General features: G+C 51.8%; 1 protein-coding gene across 1 annotated transcript in view; it reads right to left on the reverse strand.

The window, feature by feature from the left end:
• Positions 1-19,948, reverse strand: part of LOC119106021 (NACHT and WD repeat domain-containing protein 2) — a gene marked incomplete at its 5' end in the record, with an annotated part of 37,543 nt that extends 17,595 nt beyond the window's left edge. The window contains 10 exon segments of the mRNA XM_037229616.1: positions 501-713; positions 1,327-1,546; positions 3,188-3,360; positions 3,954-4,059; positions 9,760-9,906; positions 10,693-10,835; positions 13,202-13,303; positions 13,895-14,105; positions 19,367-19,506; positions 19,850-19,948. Of these exon segments, the coding sequence (XP_037085511.1) occupies positions 501-713; positions 1,327-1,546; positions 3,188-3,360; positions 3,954-4,059; positions 9,760-9,906; positions 10,693-10,835; positions 13,202-13,303; positions 13,895-14,105; positions 19,367-19,506; positions 19,850-19,948 (1,554 nt within the window).
• Positions 19,949-20,428: the final 480 nt, after the last annotated feature.

Below are 20,428 nucleotides of genomic sequence, written 5' to 3' on the forward strand. Positions count from 1 at the left end.
AAGGCCAGCATCGCTCCAATGACGAGCTGAAGGTATCTAAGGCCAGCATCGCTCCAATGACGAGCTGAAGGGATCTAAGGCCAGTCTCACTCCAATGACGAGCTGAAGGTATCTGGACCCAGCTTCGCTCCAATGACGAGCTGAAGGTATCTAAGGCCAGCCTTGCTCCAATGACGAGCTGAAGGTATCTAGACCCAGCTTCGCTCCAATGACGAGCTGAAGGTATCTAAGGCCAGCCTTGCTCCAATGACGAGCTGAAGCTATCTAAGGTCAGCCTCGCTTCAATGCCGAGCTGAAGGTATCTAAGGCCAGCCTCGTTCCAATGACGAACTGAAGATATCCTGGGCTGAGTGTCCGCTGGCCAAGTGCCAGCCGTGGCGTGACCAAGAGCTGCGCCGGCAGCAGGCCGTGGCAGCCCGCTACGTGCCCACCCAGTCGATGCCACCAGCGCCGCAGCTGTGCCGGGCCGCAGCGCGGGTCGCTGGCGCCGGCGGCCGCACCTGGTTATTGCTGCTGTGCGCCGAGGCGTACTTGTTGTCGGGGCTGAGCTGCAGACCCTGCATGATGCCCTCGATGCGCGGGTTGGTCTCGCGCGTCAGATCGCTCGTGCTCAGGTCCCAGGTGACGAACTTGTTGCTGACGGAGACGATGTAGCGCAGGTCGGCCGTCAAGCGGAACCCGAACACGGCGAACTGGTGGCCCTCCAGCGAGTACTGGCGGCAGGCGGGCCGCCGCTCGCGTCATACCTCAGGCCGCGTGCCGGCCATTGGAAGCGCACGCCACCAGTCGTCTGTCACCGGTGCATTGTCCAGCAAGCTGTTCTGAAGAGATTGCTCCTCACTACTAGCGCACGTCTGCGGCGACAGCACTGCCAGTACCTGCCCGGGCACGTCTCGCACGCCACTGCCTACATCGACTCGCTCGTGGGGGATTCCACCTACCGCGATGCCAAACGAGCGCGGCGGCAGCGAGCGGGAGGAGAGCTGAGGAGCGAGCTGGCGGGCCGAGCGGCTGATCAACACACTGCACAGGGACGGTCCGTGGCGCGGCAACAACAGCGGGCGATGCAGGGGACCTAGCGCGACAAGCCCCTACCGAGCGACAACGGGGGGGGGGGGGGGTCTGTCCCTCTCGTGTAAGCCCATGGGCATGTGACTTGAGCGAACGTATACGCCCGTGGCGGTAGATACCAGGACGGCACACATATGCGCCTGGTCCACAAAGCCGACCCCGTGTCCCGCACCCGGAGCCCTCCCTCCAAGCGGTCACGTGACCGAGGATGTGCCCCTGTGACGGAGGCGTAGGCGGGTCTGGTGCGGAGCCCACCTTGAGTGGGCCGCCGGGCGTGTGCAGGCAGTGGTAGGTGGGCAGCAGGGCACAGTCGCGCGGTCCCTCCTCGTCGCAGAGCTCGAGCAGCGCGCGCACATTGGCGTTGGCCGCCCGCTCGGGCAGGAGCCGCCCCACCAGCTGCGACGCCAGCATGTCCGGGTACACGGACAAGATGGCGCCACCCAGCCGCAGCGCGTCCGCCACCAGCATCATCTCCCTGGGCGGCGCCGCGTGGTCGGTCAGCGGCTGCTGCGCGTGCGCTCGTGCGCAGGTCCAGCGCACGCGATCGGAACGTGACCAGCCCTGGCCAGTGCTCCACACCCCGTGGCAATCTGGGCTTCGTAATACCGGTGCAGTGAGAGACATTTCAAGGCCGAGGTCAGTTTCGTTACGCTCAGCTCGATGGTGGTGAATGCGTCCCACATTGCCCATGTCGTTTGGCTACAGCAGCGCATCCACATGGCTCATGATAAAGTATGCACCATTCAAGATTCGAACTCAGTCTTCCGAATCCGTGACAAATCACCGTAAATGCCATAAGTAACGACGGTAACACGATCGCAGCACCCGCCATTAACATTGCCAGACCATGACTCCGTTCAAATGACGAGGTGACAGCGACGGAACTCGCCTTTTGCGCCGGTAGATCTCCTCTCTGTTGCGGGCGACAGCGGTGTCGAGCAATGACAGTGTGAGACAAGAGACGGGAGAGACGCCTCACCGCATGCCAAACCAAACGCATTTATCAAGAGCTCAACTCAAGGACACAGCCCCTGAGCCACGGGCTATGGGGCATGACCCAGGCAGCCGAGGTCGGTGTAGGGCAATATCACCCTAGGAAAAAGCACACGTGGTGTGATAAATGGAGGACCCCTTCCTTTAGCGGTGACAACGACAACTGTGTCCTTGAGCGCTCTCGTTTTGGCGGTACATTGGTTTACTGGTTTGCGGCCCATCACTTAACGCCAGGCAGTTTATTTGGGGTACTGCACAGTTTAGATGGGGCCGATTCGTAAAAACTCATGCAATGCGCGGTTGGCAGCCACCATCTGTAGCAACTGCAAGCTGTCGGCAGCAATCGATGATGTGCATTTAGCCGCTGATTGGGCGTGGTGGTTCGAAGACTATCATTCATGTAAAACAAGCTCAACGGCGGGGCAGGATGCAATCAAGGACGGTGATCACTGCACAGTCACTGCATTTATTTCGAGATTGGTGTTTTTGTTACGCCTCTTCATGCCATCGGACCGTAATGGCTGAGGAGCGACACGATGCTGAGAATTCCAAACATGCGAACACAGTGAAAAGCGGCAACCCCACCATGCTCAGCATTGAAAATGAGCCTGAAGAAGAAATGTCGTTGCCAGAGCGTACACCCTAACCATTGTTCAAGGCCAGTTTATTCGAGCTTAATGCATGAAAATTCACGAACAACGATAAACTTGTTCCACAACTTTATCGGCGAACAAACATTTCAGATTGAGTTTCATGTCAGATTCATGCAGTTTATTGGGCCCGACAGTGACGGATCCGGCCACGCGACAGCTGGCTGTGACATTATTATCATTTAGGTGCCGAAGGGCATAACGTAGCAGGCATAACGTAGCACGCGAGACGGGTGGTAGAAGACCATACGCATGCTAAACGGTCAACTCTTCGAATTTTGTTAATCACCGCAGCCAATTTCTTACGTAGCTCTACGATTAAACAGTATACGTTACCCGTTTTCAAACCACCAAAAGAACTTCTGGGGGCAGGCAGGCCGCCATTGAACCGTACGACAGCCCCTGGCCGCCGATCCCGTCACTGCCGGTTCTCCCGACGGCCGGTGGCGGCGCTGCAGTCGTGCCACTCTCACCTAGACGCCTCTCGGTCGTGGACGTTGTTGCACGCGTCCTCGAAGTCACTGAGCACCGCCTGCAGCGGACACGAGCACATCTTGGCATGCAGCCACTGGTAGTTGAAGAGGACGTGCTCGTAGAGGCCGGCGAACCGACGGGCGCGCACTAGATGGAACGGTAATTCTCCGAACTGCGGAGGGGGGGGGGGGGGGGGAGGTGAGCCACGGCTAGGGTCACACGGCGGCCCACATCGAGCCGAGGACTTCAGCTTCCGTGACAGGCTGGACGGTCACGTGGACCGCCCGGTGACAGGGCGCGTGACGTCTGCAGCGCTATTTTGACAATCTTCACACGGCATTGCCAAGCCATGTGCATCCAAGTGGAATCAGGTTGCAAACGTCAGCGGAGCTGCTTTGACCATGGGAATCCCAGAACGACCCCGATTTGATCACGAGAATCCCCGACCGCTGCAATGTGCGAGCGAGCTGGAAAATATAGACTGAATTCTTTCGCTTATACACCTGTGGCTTACATAACCGGTGGTCGCCGTGGTCCATCCGGCGCAACAGGGAACATCTCCCAGTTTACGATGGCATGTGAACGGAATCACCGGTGCGATAATGTTGCTGGTATTACACAATTTGCATATATTCTCTATCGTCAGAATTTACATAGCCAGCAAATCCTAGTCGTTACTTCCCCCCCCCCCCGCCAGACACAAAAAACCGTCCGCTCAGCTGTACTCCACGGTCGACATCGCGGCGACGCAGGCGTGGACCCCACCTTGCGGAGGTTGTAGCGGGAGACGGTGCCGTCCTTGGCGTGGAACACCAGCGGCTGCAAGGGCACCTTGCGGTCCGCCTCACCCTCCTTCTCCTTCAGGTTGAACCTGTTCACGGGGCAGAACGAGCCTCAGGAAAGCCTCCCCGCAAACACTTAGTCACGTGCGTGTGGCATGGAGTTACATTGAGGCCCTGGGGTGCTGGATTTATACAAAATAGTGGCACTGTTATAAGCCTGTATTCCGAATCCTTGTGCGCGGTACTGTAATCACAGGCGTCCAACGAACACAGGCCTCGTAAATCAGGACGAAACTGGTGTTCTTTATGCTGCCATTCACGAAAGTCGCCACCTTGAATATCAGAATATCAAAGTAAGCCTGTCTTTTTGTATATATGCATGTGTACACACACACACACACACACACACACACACACACACACACACACACACACATATATATATATATATATATATATATATATATATATATATATATATATATATATATATAACTGCAAGTAGTCGTGATGCGGCAAATACTTGTGATCGATAGCATGGGGTGTGTTCATAACTTCCCGGTCACGTAGTAAAGCAAGGAGCTAATAAGACGTGGCAGACTTCTGTGGAAACATCCGACGGCGATTGCCCAAAGCCAGGTTTGAGTTCAAAATGCTACAAATGTCAAATACGGCGAGGGTTTTCTGATTCCTTTTAACGCCTTTCAGGTAACCATCAAACACTTAGGTATTTCATAAAGCCGCTTACATAATCTTCTCATCCATCGCCCATCCTTGTCCACGAAGGCGCTGTAGACAGCAGGAATTCTGAGCGGGCAAACGGTTTCCACCACTGTTTCGCCAAAGAGTTACGAACCAAGACCAGATCTACGACTACATCGACCAGATCGACCACGTGACGACCAGGTCCCAGAGGTTCCCCTTTTAAAATATGAGACCCTTGACTGTTTCGATTTTCCGTCGTGCAAAGAGGAGCGACGGCTGCTCGAGTTAGATCCATATAAGGAATGTGGTCCAGCTGGCTTAAGTGGACGACACTTGGAGCGCGCTCCCAGGCTGCCAGTGCCAAGCTCAATGTTGTACCGCCTGACTGTAACAGAAAAGATTTTCCGGTTCGGTGAAAATAAGCCATCGCGATTGTGGTTTACCAACAGGGCGACAAAAAAACATCGATTAAGTGTACGTCAGCATCGCTGCTGCCGCTTTGTTCAAACGTATCGGAGGGAAACCACAAATATGGACAAGTTTTGAAGGTGCAATGCACAGCTTGGCACGAAAACCAATTTAACTTGAAACGACCAATCTAAGTTGGCATTTGAGGCGCTTGGCACTTGACACACGTGCAGTTCCCTGGGTTCCAAAAACTGCGCCGCTAATGAACAACTTTTGAATTAGGGAAGCCTGCCAGATAAACTGAAAAAGCTAATGCGTCTGAGAACAATCGTGTCCGATTCACGCCCCGAAGTCCGTTCTCCGAAACTCACAGACATTAAGCTCAATGTCGTCAGCAAAAGCCCAGTATGATACCAATGATCTCGAGTGTCACCAAAAATGGCTGAACGGCTGTGAAGACGATATTTGGGTGACACCGCAGACCACCTGGTCCGCTGAATCCGCCTCAAAACAAAGACGTGCCAAGCGGAAGGTGGCCGGAGGCTGAGGAGCGCCCACAAAATGTGCTCGTGGCGTTTTACAGGGGTCACGTAGCGCTGATGCCATGAAAAAAATTACTTCTGTACTTGTCCGAACGTAATGATATACTGCAAGATATGACGTTTCCGAACGTGTGGACCAAACTGAACCCCATTAAATGCAGCATTAATGCTTGCACTGACAAAGATAATGCCCAATCGTTGCATGCTACCGGCAGAACAGCGCTGGGCGCGGAGCAGGCGCTGTCGGACCTCATTATGCTCGACTTACAACTAACTTTTGCCGCTCATGTAGGCGCAGCAGACTCAAAGGCAAAGCCAATGTCCGGGCTGATGATACCCAGCGCGTGAAATCCCTATCTACACCGTCACGCTCATTTCGCCCATGGCGGAGCTCGCTTGGCACGTTTGATGCACATGCGCGGACCTTTATGGTGCATAGCAGTGTAGTTTGGCCTGGTGCTGTACTAACAGACTGGACTGCAAAACTCTCCTCGCACACTTTCTGGTGTTCCTCATAACAAATAACTGGCAATATCCCTAATATCACCAGTTTGCACAGAACGATCCAATATCCATCTACAATACGTCTACCAACGACTCGGCATCACTTATCTCCTTTCAGCTATCTGCACAGGTCTGATGGATAACGCCACCTCGTCTTTGGAGATTTAATTTGGCAGGGCCAGGCTGTTCAAAATTTGTAATTCAGTCGCCTTCTGGCAACATGAAATATTTGTTGAACTCGTTTGCCACCGTAGACCTCTTTTGTGTACCAAAAACATTTAAAAATCCACTGTTCGTCAAGACGGCTCCGCCGGGAAAGCTAGTTACACACGAGTGTATAGCTTCACAAAGGCTCTGTTGAGTTGCAAGCCCACGCTATTATTGAGCTGCACCAGCTTCGCCTGTTTTGTCGACCTGCACCGTGCAGGCTAAAAGGGCTTTCTCAGATCCCATACAAAATGTGCTCAACCAACAAAGAAAGAAACAAATAGGCAGAAGTTGAATGGCGAGCGTTTGCCTTTCCTTCGGTGGTGATGTTCGATGCTGCAGTAGGAGGTGGCAGCTGTTGAGTAAGTGTTACACCCACCCAACAGAGACGTTAGTGGCAAGGGACGCGTGGGTGCGTCACTCCATTTTGTTTCTCCTCTTTTTCTCCCATGCATCTGATGATACCAAACTTCAAAAACTCATGACCCCATTTTCCCTCATTTTCGCTCATTTCTCAGTTTACAAGTCGCAAGGGCAAACAGGTCAGTTTTTTAGGGTTTATGATCAGTATCTACCGTCAAGTGTTATGACCTTTACTGACGTGGCGTGCGTGTGTAGGGGTATTGCCTTCTTTTCTTCCACTTTCTCTCCCCTACCAACATGATGAAAACCAATGCCAAAAATTATTTCCTCAACTCTTCCTCAGATCATTGCTCATTTATCAGCCTGCAAGTTTTCAATAACAGGTCAGTCATGTTACGGCTTATCGACCTTTAACTGCAGACAACGCATGACCCTTTTTACTTGTAAGGGATAAAACAAAATTATTAGCTCGTTCCATGGCCTTCATTTGCCTTGATCTTGGAAAATCTCGAAAGATCGTCTAACATCGTCAAGTTCGACGATGACACCATCGCATAAAAATCGGAACATTACCGTAGGCATATTCTAAGCAATGTATTTTTACGGTGACAGTTTATAATCTTAAGGCCAGACGCGGAAGAAAACTCGAAAACTAACAAAACGAGCATTTTGCATCCATGTGTTGAGCGTTTTATGACGTATGTAAATCTGACAGACAAGAGGAGTTTGCGTCACATATTTTCCAACAAGCAATTACGGTGCAAATTTCCTGTGAGCCCCAACGAGGTCACTTACTGGTCACTCACTCACTCACTGGCCACGTGTCCCGTGGTCACTTCGCCGACGTGGTAATGGCGAAGGGAAACTCGTAACAATCACTCACGGCCTTCGTCATCAAATACAGCGCTCTTCCAATGCGTTCAGAATTTGAAAGCTCCTGCGCGAATGAAAACAGCGACATTCTCTCACAGTCCGACCGAATGGCTGCGTCCGAGTGGGCAGCAGGAAAGCGCGCTTACACAATATCCAGAACTACATTAAACAAAAAAGCAGCGCAATTTAACGAAGAGCGAGTACACGAACAAGCCAATGTCAAAATTGTTCATCATCGCATGCAACACTGATCTCAGCGTTTCGGTATCATTTGCTTCTGGACAGATACAAGAAAAAACATTCCTTGTAAAAATGGTCATAATCATTGTCATGATTCAAATGTCAAGACGCTCTACCACTTCTATGGCCAAATAAAATAAAAACTGAAATGGTTGCCTGGATCTGACGAAGATATGTCTCAATGCTTCAGTGCGTTATTTTTACGCCAGTTTTATGTCAACGTGCATATTATCTAGAATGATCACGGCATCGCGACCCCCTGACCGCAACATGTGTGAAACTGTGTCCAAATGTGATCAATTACAAACATAATCAGACAGCTGCCGACTAAACCAAGTCATCATGTTCGGTGCCCATTCCTCAAAGCACTGGTAGTTTCACTTTTCATCACTTTCGTTTCGCTTTGGTACGCGTCGCCACTCAGAGCACGAATTACAAGACACCTTACACCAGCGGTGCGTTGCTTATTGAGAACCTCCTCGCTGGGAAAACGTTGTGGAGCTTGGAGTGGTGTTGTGGTGATGTAGTGCTTCAAGCGCTTCACCTCCAAGAGGTAATACGGCCTAGTTTCGCGGACTGCATTCGAAAAACCCCCAAGGGAATGAAACTATTCACAAAAATTAATTGCTTAACTTATTTATCATTGGCTTACGTGTCACATATGTTATCGATCAGATAGCTTCATAGGAATACAGTTGCATAGCAAACTGAAGTGTTCTGAAATTCTTCTGAAATTCTTTCCCTAAATGCTCCATGATTGCACAGTTCGGACACCTTGTGTCCGTTATTTCAGCCACGATGCAGGGTTATACCTAAAGGTAATAGCGCACACGCATATTGAAAGTCGTGACAAACATTATGTTTATCGTTTTGATGTACGGTTTGCAGCACTGTTTGCTGGATCGCGTCTGGACATCCACTCCCGAACAGCTCTAGGCGGCACAGGACCAACAGCTTCTTATCACGGCAAAACGAACAGAAAACGCTACTGGTCAGGACAAATACTGAACTACAGGGATTCGCAGGCACGGCAGTGACGACGACTTCATTGTGATCTAACTTCATGAACACTGCCGTCGGTACGGACAGACCAATACTGCGGTTCATGGTTCGTTGTTTCAAATGAGGGAGATGCACTCAAGGTCCTGTTTTTGCCTTATTTTTTGCCTCCTTATTATAAATGAGACTCATTACTCTTTGAAAGTCACATAAACACATAAGCCCTGCAAACGCACATAGATGGCAGCCTCGCATTCGTACCGCAGCAAATCCCGCTGCACGATGGTGAATGAACTTATCACGTCCACACTTGTTGGGCATCTTTCACTAGCCTTCGAAACCGAGCACGCTGCCTAGTGTTAGTAAGTTGAGGAGCGCTGACAGACAGGACTAAACCAAACCAGCCTTCTGAAATGCCGCGGTGCTCTCCGCAACTGCCACAAAACCGCGGCAACGCTTTATCTGGATACCTTCCCGATGATCGATATGTCCATGTAAGTCTCAGCAGGCATGGGAACAGCTAAATTCAAAAGGTCGTTAGCCGACATCCGCCTGCAGTATCAACCCGAGGCAACGAAAAATGTCAATCACCCGGTCGCTTTTGGTAACACGGATGTCTGCAGCATCGACGATTGTTCACTCCGATGTAATGGCATGGCTCGAAGGACGGCCAACGCTCCGCGCCAGCAACAATGTTTGAGCACACGCTAACGACCAGTGTTATACCGGCGAGAGGCCACTGACCCGTGCCGCTGTATCCCAGCGAGAGGCCACTGACCAGTGCCGCTGTATTCCAACGAGAGGCCGCTGACCTGTGCCGCTGTATCCCAGCGAGAGGCCACTGACCTGGGCTGCTGTATCCCAACGAGAGGCCACTGACCTGCGCCGCTGTATCCCAGCGAGAGGCCACTGGCCTGGGCTGCTGTATCCCAACGAGAGGCCACTGACCTGTGCCGCTGTATCTCGGTAAACCGGAATGGCTTGGGCGTGCCACCGCCCCAGATGCCCAGGAAGTAGTCGGCGATGGACGAGTGGAAATACTGGCTCAGGTTCTGGTTCGTGAAGTAACGCTTCTTGGCCGCCTCTTTGAACTGTCTGTGGAGGGTGAGTGGACGAAGTGTAACTCAGAGTTCGTTCATGGGTCAGACAGTGAAAAGGAGAAAGCGATCGTTGCCTATTGGTACGCGTTAAATTCACTTTCCTTTTTTGTTTAGGCAATGCGTTCTAGTCCAGGTTATACTTACGGTTGCACGCTTACAGTTTAAGCCACACAGAATATACAAACGAGAGTAGCAAAAGGACTCGCCCAGGTTTGTGGGACGGGCGGGGAGAGACAGGTGGAGGAAGAGGGGGCAGAGCAATGCATTCCGATTGGCTTCTCTTGCATCGCTCAGTCCTAATATTTCATTTGATCTATTTTTATGCCATCTACAAAGCCTCTACCATCGCGCCGCAGTTTCCTCGTAACTTCCAATTTTTGACGGGCCCTGGCGGCTTCAACCCCCGACTCTATTGCTTAATGTCGGTATGTCTGGCCCAGCTCGGTTGTTTCCCTTTCATCCGCATCCCTCAATTACCAGTAACTGTAGGAAACAGGTGGCCATGCCTCTTCCGCTCCGAGGGAACCTGGACGGCCAGCAATCAGCTCTGAGCCCCTGCGCCGGCAAAATGGCGGACGGCCAAACTGCGCCGCAGTGCTCCGGAGCAGAGCGGGTCAGTCTACCAGAGCGCTGACCCGAATCGGTCGTGGCCGCCGCGGCCGCGCTGCTGATTACGCCCATCATAAAACCAGCGGCGGCCGGCAGCACTAACGGGGCTAGCCTGTGGTACCAGTGGCAGCAGTGGCGGTACCTACCCAGTGGCAGAGGTAACGGTACGTACCTGTGGTACCAGTTGAGGACGCTGACCCCGTCCGCCTCCCGCTCGGAGAGATAGTTGGGCAGATCGTTCCTGATCCTGGTCCAGAGCAGCGGTGGGATTCTCCGGACCGGCGGCAGGTGGTACTGGTACACGTCATCGAGTACCTGATAAGACCGGTGGCTGATGGCACTGGTACACGTCATCGAGGGCCTGATAATAACGGTGGCAGGTGGCACTGGTACAGTCATCGGGGGCCTGATAATAACGGTGGCAGGTGGCACTGGTACACGTCATCGAGGGCCTGATAATAACGGTAGGCAGGTGGCACTGGTACAGTCATCGAGGGCCTGATAATAACCGAGGCAGGTGGCACTGGTACAAGTCATCGAGTACCTGATAATACTGGCGGCAGGTAGCGCTGGTGCAGGTAATCGAGTGCCTCATTATAACGGTGGCAGGTGTTACGGGTAAACACCAGAGAATGCCTGGGAACGTCGGGTGCCGGTGACATTGGTACATGCCACAGCTTGACTGGAAACCTGCGCATATGATGAACGAACGAACAAAGGAAACATGGCTTGTGAGGCTGGAAAGACCCGATTCCCGCTATGTTCGACGCACAATGTCGGTAGCAGAACACCGCCGGCATTTAGACATCAAGAAATCAGAGTCACCGGCGGGCACATGCAAGGGAGTGGGGTAGTCAAGGAGCTAAGGTTCTATAATAACCAGGAGGCGGACTTGGAATAACATACGGCTTATTTTATCTCTGGAAGTGGCTGTAATTGCTTCACCAATGCTTGCGAAATGGCGGTGGGTCCAGCTATGCAAATATGCTAAGCAACGCCACGGGCTGCGCAAACAATGGTTAATTTTGAATTACAGATCAAAACATGCAACGGTGTATCCGCCAACGCAAGCGCCGACGCAACGTTTGCAATCTCCAAGCATATGCAGCCAGGTCTGGTCTCCAAGCAGCCAGGTGTGGTTTCCTATTCGGTTGGGCTGGAGGGGGGGGGGGGGGGAGCCAGAGCTCCGCGAGTTTTAGCTGGTCCTCCGAAATGAAAGTGGCTCGATTTCAGAGAGAAATTTGTTTTTCACGAGCATTTTGCGTGTGGGCTTAGCCATTTATTGCTGTTCCCCCGAGGCATTTTCCAAAACTACGGTCAGGTCAACATTTGGCGGATGCTACATGGATGAACATGTAACCGTGCGGCGATCAGGAACAGAACGGCACGCACGAAATATGTAGGTCAGATTTCAGCAGTTGCAAAAGATTGTCTGGGACGACATCGATTCGACAGAAGAATTGAAACCCGCTTGGGTAGACAGCACAAATTTATGTGTCATAGCTCTTTTTTCATAAATTTGAAAACATGCAGAATTTCATTTCATCGGTTATGATTCTGGACAACCTTCAAAAATGCGTGCTGGAAGGACTGTACAGACAACAAAACTACTGGGCTCCACAACCATAGTGATGCATTTAATGAATTCATCGCGGTAGGGTTTCATTAATATTTACCAAAAATGTTCAAAAGGCCTTATTTTGACCGGCCCGAAAATCGGGACGACTTATGTTGATTTTCGGTCCACAAAATTACTGAACTTTGACTTGCATCACGAACAAACAAACAGAATACCCATACACAGGTAACACATGAGCAAGGCTCTATGAGGCATCTAAGGCAACGTAGAGTTTCACAATCAAGTGTCAAAATGCTACGAGAGAACGCCACGCGTTCTGGATCGCATTGCCAATGCCAGGAGTAAGGGGTGGGGGACGGGGGGGGGGGCAAAAGGCCCGGTCACAGCTGCGAGCCATGACAAGTTACGTCGCGCCCGCATCAGGCGGAATCGAGCACCGGGAACATCGGTGCCTGACGACGCTGCCCGGTCCCCCACTGCCCGGAAACTTAGGCTCAACTTGGGCTCAGCTTGTGCTCAATTTGGGCCCAAACTTGGGTGGGAGGCAGCACTCGCACCTGGACTGGGCGCTGCTTAATATTTATGAGCTTAGACAACGTTAATGGTCTCATTGACAGATGGAGTCGCAATGCTGTGGGCATCGGGGTACTACCAATAGCCGGAACTCGTGGGAAGCGTAATGTTCCGTTGTAATTATTCACACCATTATTAATCAAGATAGACTGGGCACTTGATCAGTAGCAAGGAAGGCAAACTCCCCATCAGGTGATGACGGCACGTGATATTTATGAATAGCACCTGAGCGATTGGCGACTGATCACCGTTTATCAGCGTTCATCGTTCCTCCGTTTATCAGCGTTCTTTCTGAGCCTCCGTTAATTAGCGTTCTTTCTGAGCCCCTGTTAATCAGCGTTTTTCTGAGCCTGCGTTCTCTGCAGCCCGAGAATCCGCTCGCGCCAACAGGGGCCGTCGGGTTCACGCGGCTCTGATGCAGCAGTCCTGTTAGAGCGCGCGCTGGAGCGGCTCGTCGACGGAAGCACGATCCGGCGGTGCCGCTGCCCGCCGCAGCAGCGTCGCACGGCGCGGCGAACGGAGGGGGTACCTTGTCATCCAGTGAAATGAGGTCCTCCAGCTCGGACTCGGAGAGGCCAGACTTGGAGGCGGTGATGTAGGCCAGCGCGTGCGACACCAGCAGACGTCCGTGCTGAGTGAGTGGGCGGGAAGGGGAGGGGGTGTAGCGTCACGCAGGGGAGGAGTCGCCACGGGAGGTACTCCAGGCGCGCCAGATAGCGCGCCAGCGGGACGACGGAGAGTCGCAGAAAACGGGGAAAACAGGCCACGACAAGGCTTCAAGTAAGTGTTGTCCAATCACTCGTTGGTGCTTGAGAAAACGATACACACTTTCTGGAGACGGGAGGATCGCGGAACTCAAGGTGGAAGGTAATCTCTCTCATCACAGAGCCTGTATACTTACAATCCGTAAACGCAGAATCTGTTATCGCTCCCAAGATGTCGGTAAAGGCTCTTAGTAAACAATTCTAGCATTCCACAGAGCACTTGAAGGACGGCCAGCAAGGGATAACACACAGCATCCGAGGCAGGTGGGCGCGAACTTAAACTCGCTGCGTGATAACGACCGAGTGAATGACAGACCACCAGCCACCTTATCTGGGGACTCTACCGGCCCCAGGTCGCCGGCCATTCTGAGAGACCTGCTCGCGCTCCAACACGTGACAGTGCCATGTTCAGCGCAGTTACCGTATTAAGGCACGAAAGACGGTCACCCTTCTCCCACCTGCTTCTCGATTTTCTCGAAGAGCATCATGATGGAGTCCATGACGTTGCTGGCCAGGTGGGTGTCCTGCGGCCGCGAGTAGCTCTTCCAGCGGCAGATCTCGGCGAACACGAGCTTGACGAAGATGGGCAACGAGCAGCGGCCGAGCGCGTTGCTCACCATCCGCATCTGGTAGTTGTTGAGGTCCCGGTGGCCGTCCACCATCCAGCGCCTGGCCCAGGAGTGACGTCATACGGACGAGGTGACGCGGCGGCCGGCGCTGACGGGGCCCATGTCGGCAGAGCGGGGAACACAGGCCGTGTCCGTTCTCTGCATGGTTACTGACAGGCTGGCGGAGATGCGGGGAGTGACAACGTGCACACCGGTTCTGGCGGATCCACGGCCTATAAACGCACGTGCACCGTAGTTTGTCCGTTGCGAATATTGCATGACGCTTAGGAGCCCTGTCAGTCTGTGATTGTAAATAATTGGGGCCACTTTGTCTCAAGTTACGTAACCAACAGCATCAAACTTTATAAGCCAGCCGCTTTCGCAGTTTTGCCAGAAAGAAAAGTTGTCAATGTGAAGACCCATGAGACGGATGGGACAGAGCGAGACCAAGACGTCAACAGTTCACAACTGAAATGAATCTCATACCAAATGAGGTCGCATGCAGTGCGAAGGAATTGCGTGTAATATTTACGTTAGTGAACTTTTCAGATCATAGCAGCTCCCCATGACAACTGCCTAATCCTTCTCATTCTCCAGTCCAGCGGAGCTACAAGGTATAAACGACTAGCATCAAATCGATTCCGAATTAGTTCCTGTTGGAGTCCAAGCCGGGATCTGTCAACGGCGGGAGGGCGAATTTGTCAGAGGAGCTCGGAACCTGAAAGTGTCCCACGGCTTCTCTGAAGGCTCCTAAATTTCCTTGGCTTGTGGAATTTAGCTCACCCTTCTTTAAGGATGAGTCCTTTCACAGACCAGCAAGCAGTAAGGGAGATTAATGCAAGGGAGATAGTCACTTCCGGAACCCTTGTAAAAGACACAGCTATCATTAGTGAATTTCAACTTTCCATGATCGATATCCACTACCTATAAATTTAGACAGTTTTCGGTGCGTGAAGGGGTAAATTTGGCAGGTCTTTGAGTGGCCGAACTAATGCGTCTGCGTTTGATTACTGCTATACCTAAGTAACTAAACGCATTTCAGTGACATTTTGAGTTTCCATATTCATGGAGTGTAAGTGCAATAAGTGCAATATAAGTACAATACGTTAATTTCAACGACATGCTGTGGGTTAGCCGCAAATGTTTGCAATATGACTGAAAAATGAGGTTTGGTTACTGAAAGCACACATGCTGGAACATTGACGCGCCGCATGCGCCATATAACGAAATCAAACGCGGGCACCGATCCATCTGCCTATTTTCGTAAAGCAATCCAAACATCGCGTTTTCTGCTCCGGCTGTATTACAAAGATGTTTCGGAGCAGTTTCAATTGCTGGCATATAACTATTATACGCCGTGTGCGCGCGCAATGATCCGTCGTTGTGACATTTTTCTTTTTTTCTTCCTGTTTTTTTGTTGTTGTCAGGCTGGGCAGGCAGGCGTCCCTTGTCAAGCACAGCAGGCAGGCGTCACCCTTCCTTTATTTTTTTCTTCCTGTCGGGCATGCCTCCAATCTGCAGCGACGGTATGCGTCGGAGGCTGCCACCTCGGAGGATGACAACTTTTCGCCCGCATCGTGGACGGTCCAGCCATATCGGGCTCGGTTCAAACAAGATCGGGCCGGCCACGACGGAGGAGTGGGGTGCGCGACTCGCAGCAGCACGTGTTTGATCCGTCACACGGACCTGGCGTCCCGCTGTGCGCCGCTCGCCACCCAAACAGGGGTGCGACCTCGGCGACGGTCGTGTTATGGCGTGGTCTCCCTGGTGCCAATTTTGACATGGATAATATGGCAAACTGCTGCGAAGGTGCGTGCAAGTCGCCATCCATTACCACTGGCCAACGACCTGTCTCTCCGAGGCACCCTTGGCATGTGCTGGCGCGCACAAGGACAAAGTTCTCTTCTGCAGATTCGTCAGAGCGATCAACCTGGAGGTGTCCGGAGGCGCAGAGGTGGTATCTGGTGGCGGATGCCGCGAATCCCGTCCGATATCACGGTATCACGTCGGTTCAGATCAACACGCCATCGAGCAGGCCCGCCCCAGTGTCAGACCTGCCCCAGTGTGTCCGGCCCGTCCCAGTGTGTTAGGTCCGCCCCAGTGTGTTAGGCCCGCCCCAGTGTGTCAAACCCACCCCAGTGAGTCGGACCCACCCCAGTGTGTCAGACCCGCCTCAGTGTGTCAGACCTGCCCCAGTGTGTCAGACCCGCCCCTGTGTGTCAGATGCGGACAATATGACCTTGTTATCGCGGCGATCTTCAATTTCAACACTCTCTAACCCATGGTTATGGAGTCGACAATTAGGGAATATTATGGAGGTGACATCCATCGTCATTTGACCGTAATGTCTGGAGAACACTTCATCTCAAATGAATGCAAACACAGATTGGTACCCTCTCAGGGAGCAGCGGTATAGTTTCCCGCGCAGTTGGGACAGCTTTAACCCCCTATCCCCAACTTGAGCTTCAGCCCTCTCAACGTTAGGAAAAATGTGAACAAAATGTGGGGAGATGCATGTTTGTTCACATATCTTACGGTTCAGGTTATTATCTGGGGTTTGACAGGTTGAGTCATTTTTCACCGCTCATCACCCCCCTACCACCAGCTTATTTTGGAAAGCTACGTCCCTGTCAAGGACATAATTTCTCAGTATCAGGACATCGACTCCATCATTTCACCAATAATGTCCAGCAGTTTTTAACCTAAAAAATATCAGCCGATTTAACTGCCGCCAGTACCTACTACACCTGGTCAGCTGTTTTAAGAATGCCCTCAAATACTTTTAACCTTCACAAGGTAACTGAGATCTTCCTCTTGCTCGTTACCCATACTCGTTCACGAGGGCAACACCCACAAAAGTGGCTGACAATGGACCAGCTTTTTTCGTCATTGTATTTGCAAACGCCCTGAGAGCCCCCCCCCCCCCCCAACCCCCGCTAACTATGTCTCGCAGGCTGCTGTGCTAAAAACAGCTGTCTTGGGGCACTCTGAACGCCGGCAAGGAAAACTGGAGCAACGGTTTATTGAATTGTGCAGGCGCGTGTGGCTCCGACGGTCTCGGTGTGCCAGTTCTCAGGGCTCTTCCACGGAATTGGCCGCGCCGTTCGGAATGCTCTGTCACGTTTCCATCCAGATTTGTGTTGGAAGCCGGGCTGCCGTAAGTCTCGCGAGGGGCACTGATCCCCGAGCAATGACAGGGTGATGGCCGCTGCTGCTGTGCTCCCCGCTCTTCACAGAAATGATGTGCGACTGCCTGTCAGAGCGACGCCTGCTTGCTCTACCTGTCAGAGCGACGCCTGCTTGCTCTACCTGTCAGAGCGACGCCTGCTTGCTCTGCCTGTCAGAGCGACGCCCGCCTGCTCTGCTGTCGGAGCGACGCCTGCCTGTTCTGCCTGTCAGAGCGGAGCCTGCCTCACTGAGCGACGCCTGCCTGCTCTGTCTGTCGGAGCGACGCCTGCCTCACTGAGCGACGCCTGCCTCACTGAGCGACGCCTGCCTGCTCTGTCTGTCGGAGCGACGCCTGCCTCACCGGGCGGCACCTGCCTGCTCTGCCTGTCAGAGCGACGTCTGCTTGCTCTGCTTGACAGCGGAAGAACTAGGCTCACTGCCAAAGCCTTCATGCATGACCAACCTGAAATGTGTCGCATGGCCTTCTCGTCGGCTTCTACTAGTGGTACGCACAAGCTTCGGTTTTGTAAGCTGGTACAAGAGGTGGTGTTTTTCTCGCCTACTTACAAACGTGCTTTAACGAAGCGTGCATTGTGTGGACATATAACAATTGGCAGCCAGGTTATTTTCGGCCTGTAACGGCGTGAGACCAAAAGCGTCGTCTGGCTGGAGCCTCGCACTATCGTGAGACGGTCTGCCACTTCCGCTCTTCGGACTCGAGCCTCTGCAGCTCTTTTTTGCGGTGCATCAAGTATGGAAGGCGCTTTGGACCACGGCTGTAAGGGGCTGCCCCTGCAGTGCACTGCGCGCTCGCATATTCTGGTCGTGTTTGTATAGTGCGGTAGTCTCTGCTCCCTGCCAGTTTGATATCTGTGCGAGAGTTTAGAGTTGATCAAGTTCCCTTTTGCGATGCTGACCTTACGGTGTATCTGTGCAAACGATCAAGGTGAAGGTGGAAGAAAAAAGGGATGACTGGAGATTAACACGCGCCCGGGTGGCCGGTTGAATACCCTTCGCTCCAGTGAGGGTCAATTTGACCCCCTGAGATCTAAAAAAGCTAAGACAGGTAGAGACACCAAATTCACAGAATGGATTGTCCCGTACGTGGACTCACTTGTGTCAAAATTTGAGGTTCCTAAGTCATGACCTTAGAGTCAATTAAGGTCAAATAATGTCAGACACCAGGTAAGAATTTCAAGTGCCCCAGACGTCCTCGTGCATCCACCGTGAAGCTGGATGCATTTTCTAAGCCAAAGGTTAATGAGGTCAGTGACCTTTTTTGACATTACAAGGTCAAGGTGGTTTGACATTACAAGGTCAAGGTATTCACGAGATTGCTGCCATGTTGCCATTCGAATAAGGGATTATACTAGGTGGTATGGTCCTAAAAAAGTGTTGAACTCGGTCATTCGAAGTCAGTGACTTACTCTGACGTTTAACAGTCCATGGAACTTGTCTGCTGCGATCCCCGCCATTAATAAATTCGAGATGAGCACAATAAACTACCCCATAAAATCAAGTTCACAAGTTAAAAAGTAGGACAGTTTTGACCTCGGTGTGGCTTTCATACTTGGCCATAGGCCAATGAATTAGTACTAATTTTGACTTCAGCTGTTTTATTGTCTAAGAAACGATCTCAGATGTGCATGGTTTTGTCTAACACTCCTTCTTGCATTACACTGAAGAATTCCCCCGAAATGTCCTTCGCTGACAGCCATGGCCTGAGTTTGACCTGCCATAGGCCAGCAGCTTTGCAAGGTACATTTATTCGCATCAAAAGATCCGCTATTCAATTCGCTACAACTATGCAAAGTTTGGCGAGGCTACGCCGCACCGTTCGGAAATAACTCTGGGAAGGTTCATAAGGATCAATCTGGCCCCTAAGCGCGTGTTAAAAATGTACCATTCGGAAAGCCGGCAGGCGGCTTTATTGCCCATGTGTTTTGCCTGAATGTCATCGTCACTTTCATGGTTTTGATATGCTTGAAGATACATCCCCGTTTTCGTTTTGCTTTTTTGCTACACCAAAAAGCTTCCTGTGAAGCCAAGCCGCACCACCTGCGCCTTCGTCGTAAATGTTACATTAGCTGAAAGGCAGCTGCTGTCATAGGTGCACTACGGGGTTCCCTTCGTATGTGCCCAGCAATGTCTCACTTGATCACGTCCATGGCGAGGTCATATCCGAGAGACTTCACCTCCAGGAAGTTGTCATCATTTTCAATTATTTTGCGCAGCGTGATGCAGTCTTGTGATATGGCAGGGTCGTTCTCCTCGTACACACACGACACAACAATCTGCAGACATCACACACAAGCTTACATATCGCCAACTCATGCGCAATAGTCGTGAGTGCACCAATAAATACAACACTGCACCTGCTGATGTGAAGGGAAGGCGACACTGCCTGTCGAGATAAATATATATATATATATATATATATATAGGTTATATATACATACATACATATATATATATATATATATATATATATATATATATCAATTGAATGTCCGATGAATCTATGCGCTAGTCTCGCCGCAGTACCATTCATGTCAGTCTGTTCACACGCCTGCGTCTGCTCACAGCGAACCAGAGCAGGTCCTTGTGTCTCGTGCCTTCGACACGATGTTGACCTACCTTGACGTGCGGCGGTAGGCGCGTGGGCAGCCAGAGCACCTTGTTGACGTCTGTTGCGCCCGTCAGCTGATCCACACTGTCCAGGAACATCAGCAGTGGCTGCGGCGGAAGGCGGCGGGGTCACGTGTCTCCACGGCCACCGTCAATGCAGTGGGGAGGTTCAGCAATCAACTAACTCTTCTGCCGTTTTGAAGCCGTAGCACACTGTACCATACCGGGGACTGGAGCTGGAAACGGGCCAATTTATGCGGCATACCGATGGAAATCGTTGATGTGTGGTTTGGGAAATAGCTTTTAACTCGTACCCTCAAACAACCTTTCTTTTTAGGCGAATGATCTGACCACATCCATCGAATCATCCAATCATGACATCACAATCATGTTGTCCAGAAAATCATGGCATATATTGAGTGTATCAACGGCCACGTGCCCCTTAGCTTCCTGCACGCCTGTAAAGCATATAACTGCGTTCTGGCTGGCTCCATGAGAAACTGTCCTGTGGGAGTGTGAATGCGCGTGTGGTGAGGCTGGTCGGCCGTCGCGTGGGTCTCAAATACTCCCTCTGGAATATGTAGCTAT

Source organism: Pollicipes pollicipes, unplaced genomic scaffold (assembly GCF_011947565.3).
Source record: "Pollicipes pollicipes isolate AB1234 unplaced genomic scaffold, Ppol_2.1 Scaffold_6138;HRSCAF=7277_pilon_pilon_pilon, whole genome shotgun sequence".
In the NCBI taxonomy this organism is placed as follows: Eukaryota; Metazoa; Arthropoda; class Thecostraca; order Pollicipedomorpha; family Pollicipedidae; genus Pollicipes; species Pollicipes pollicipes.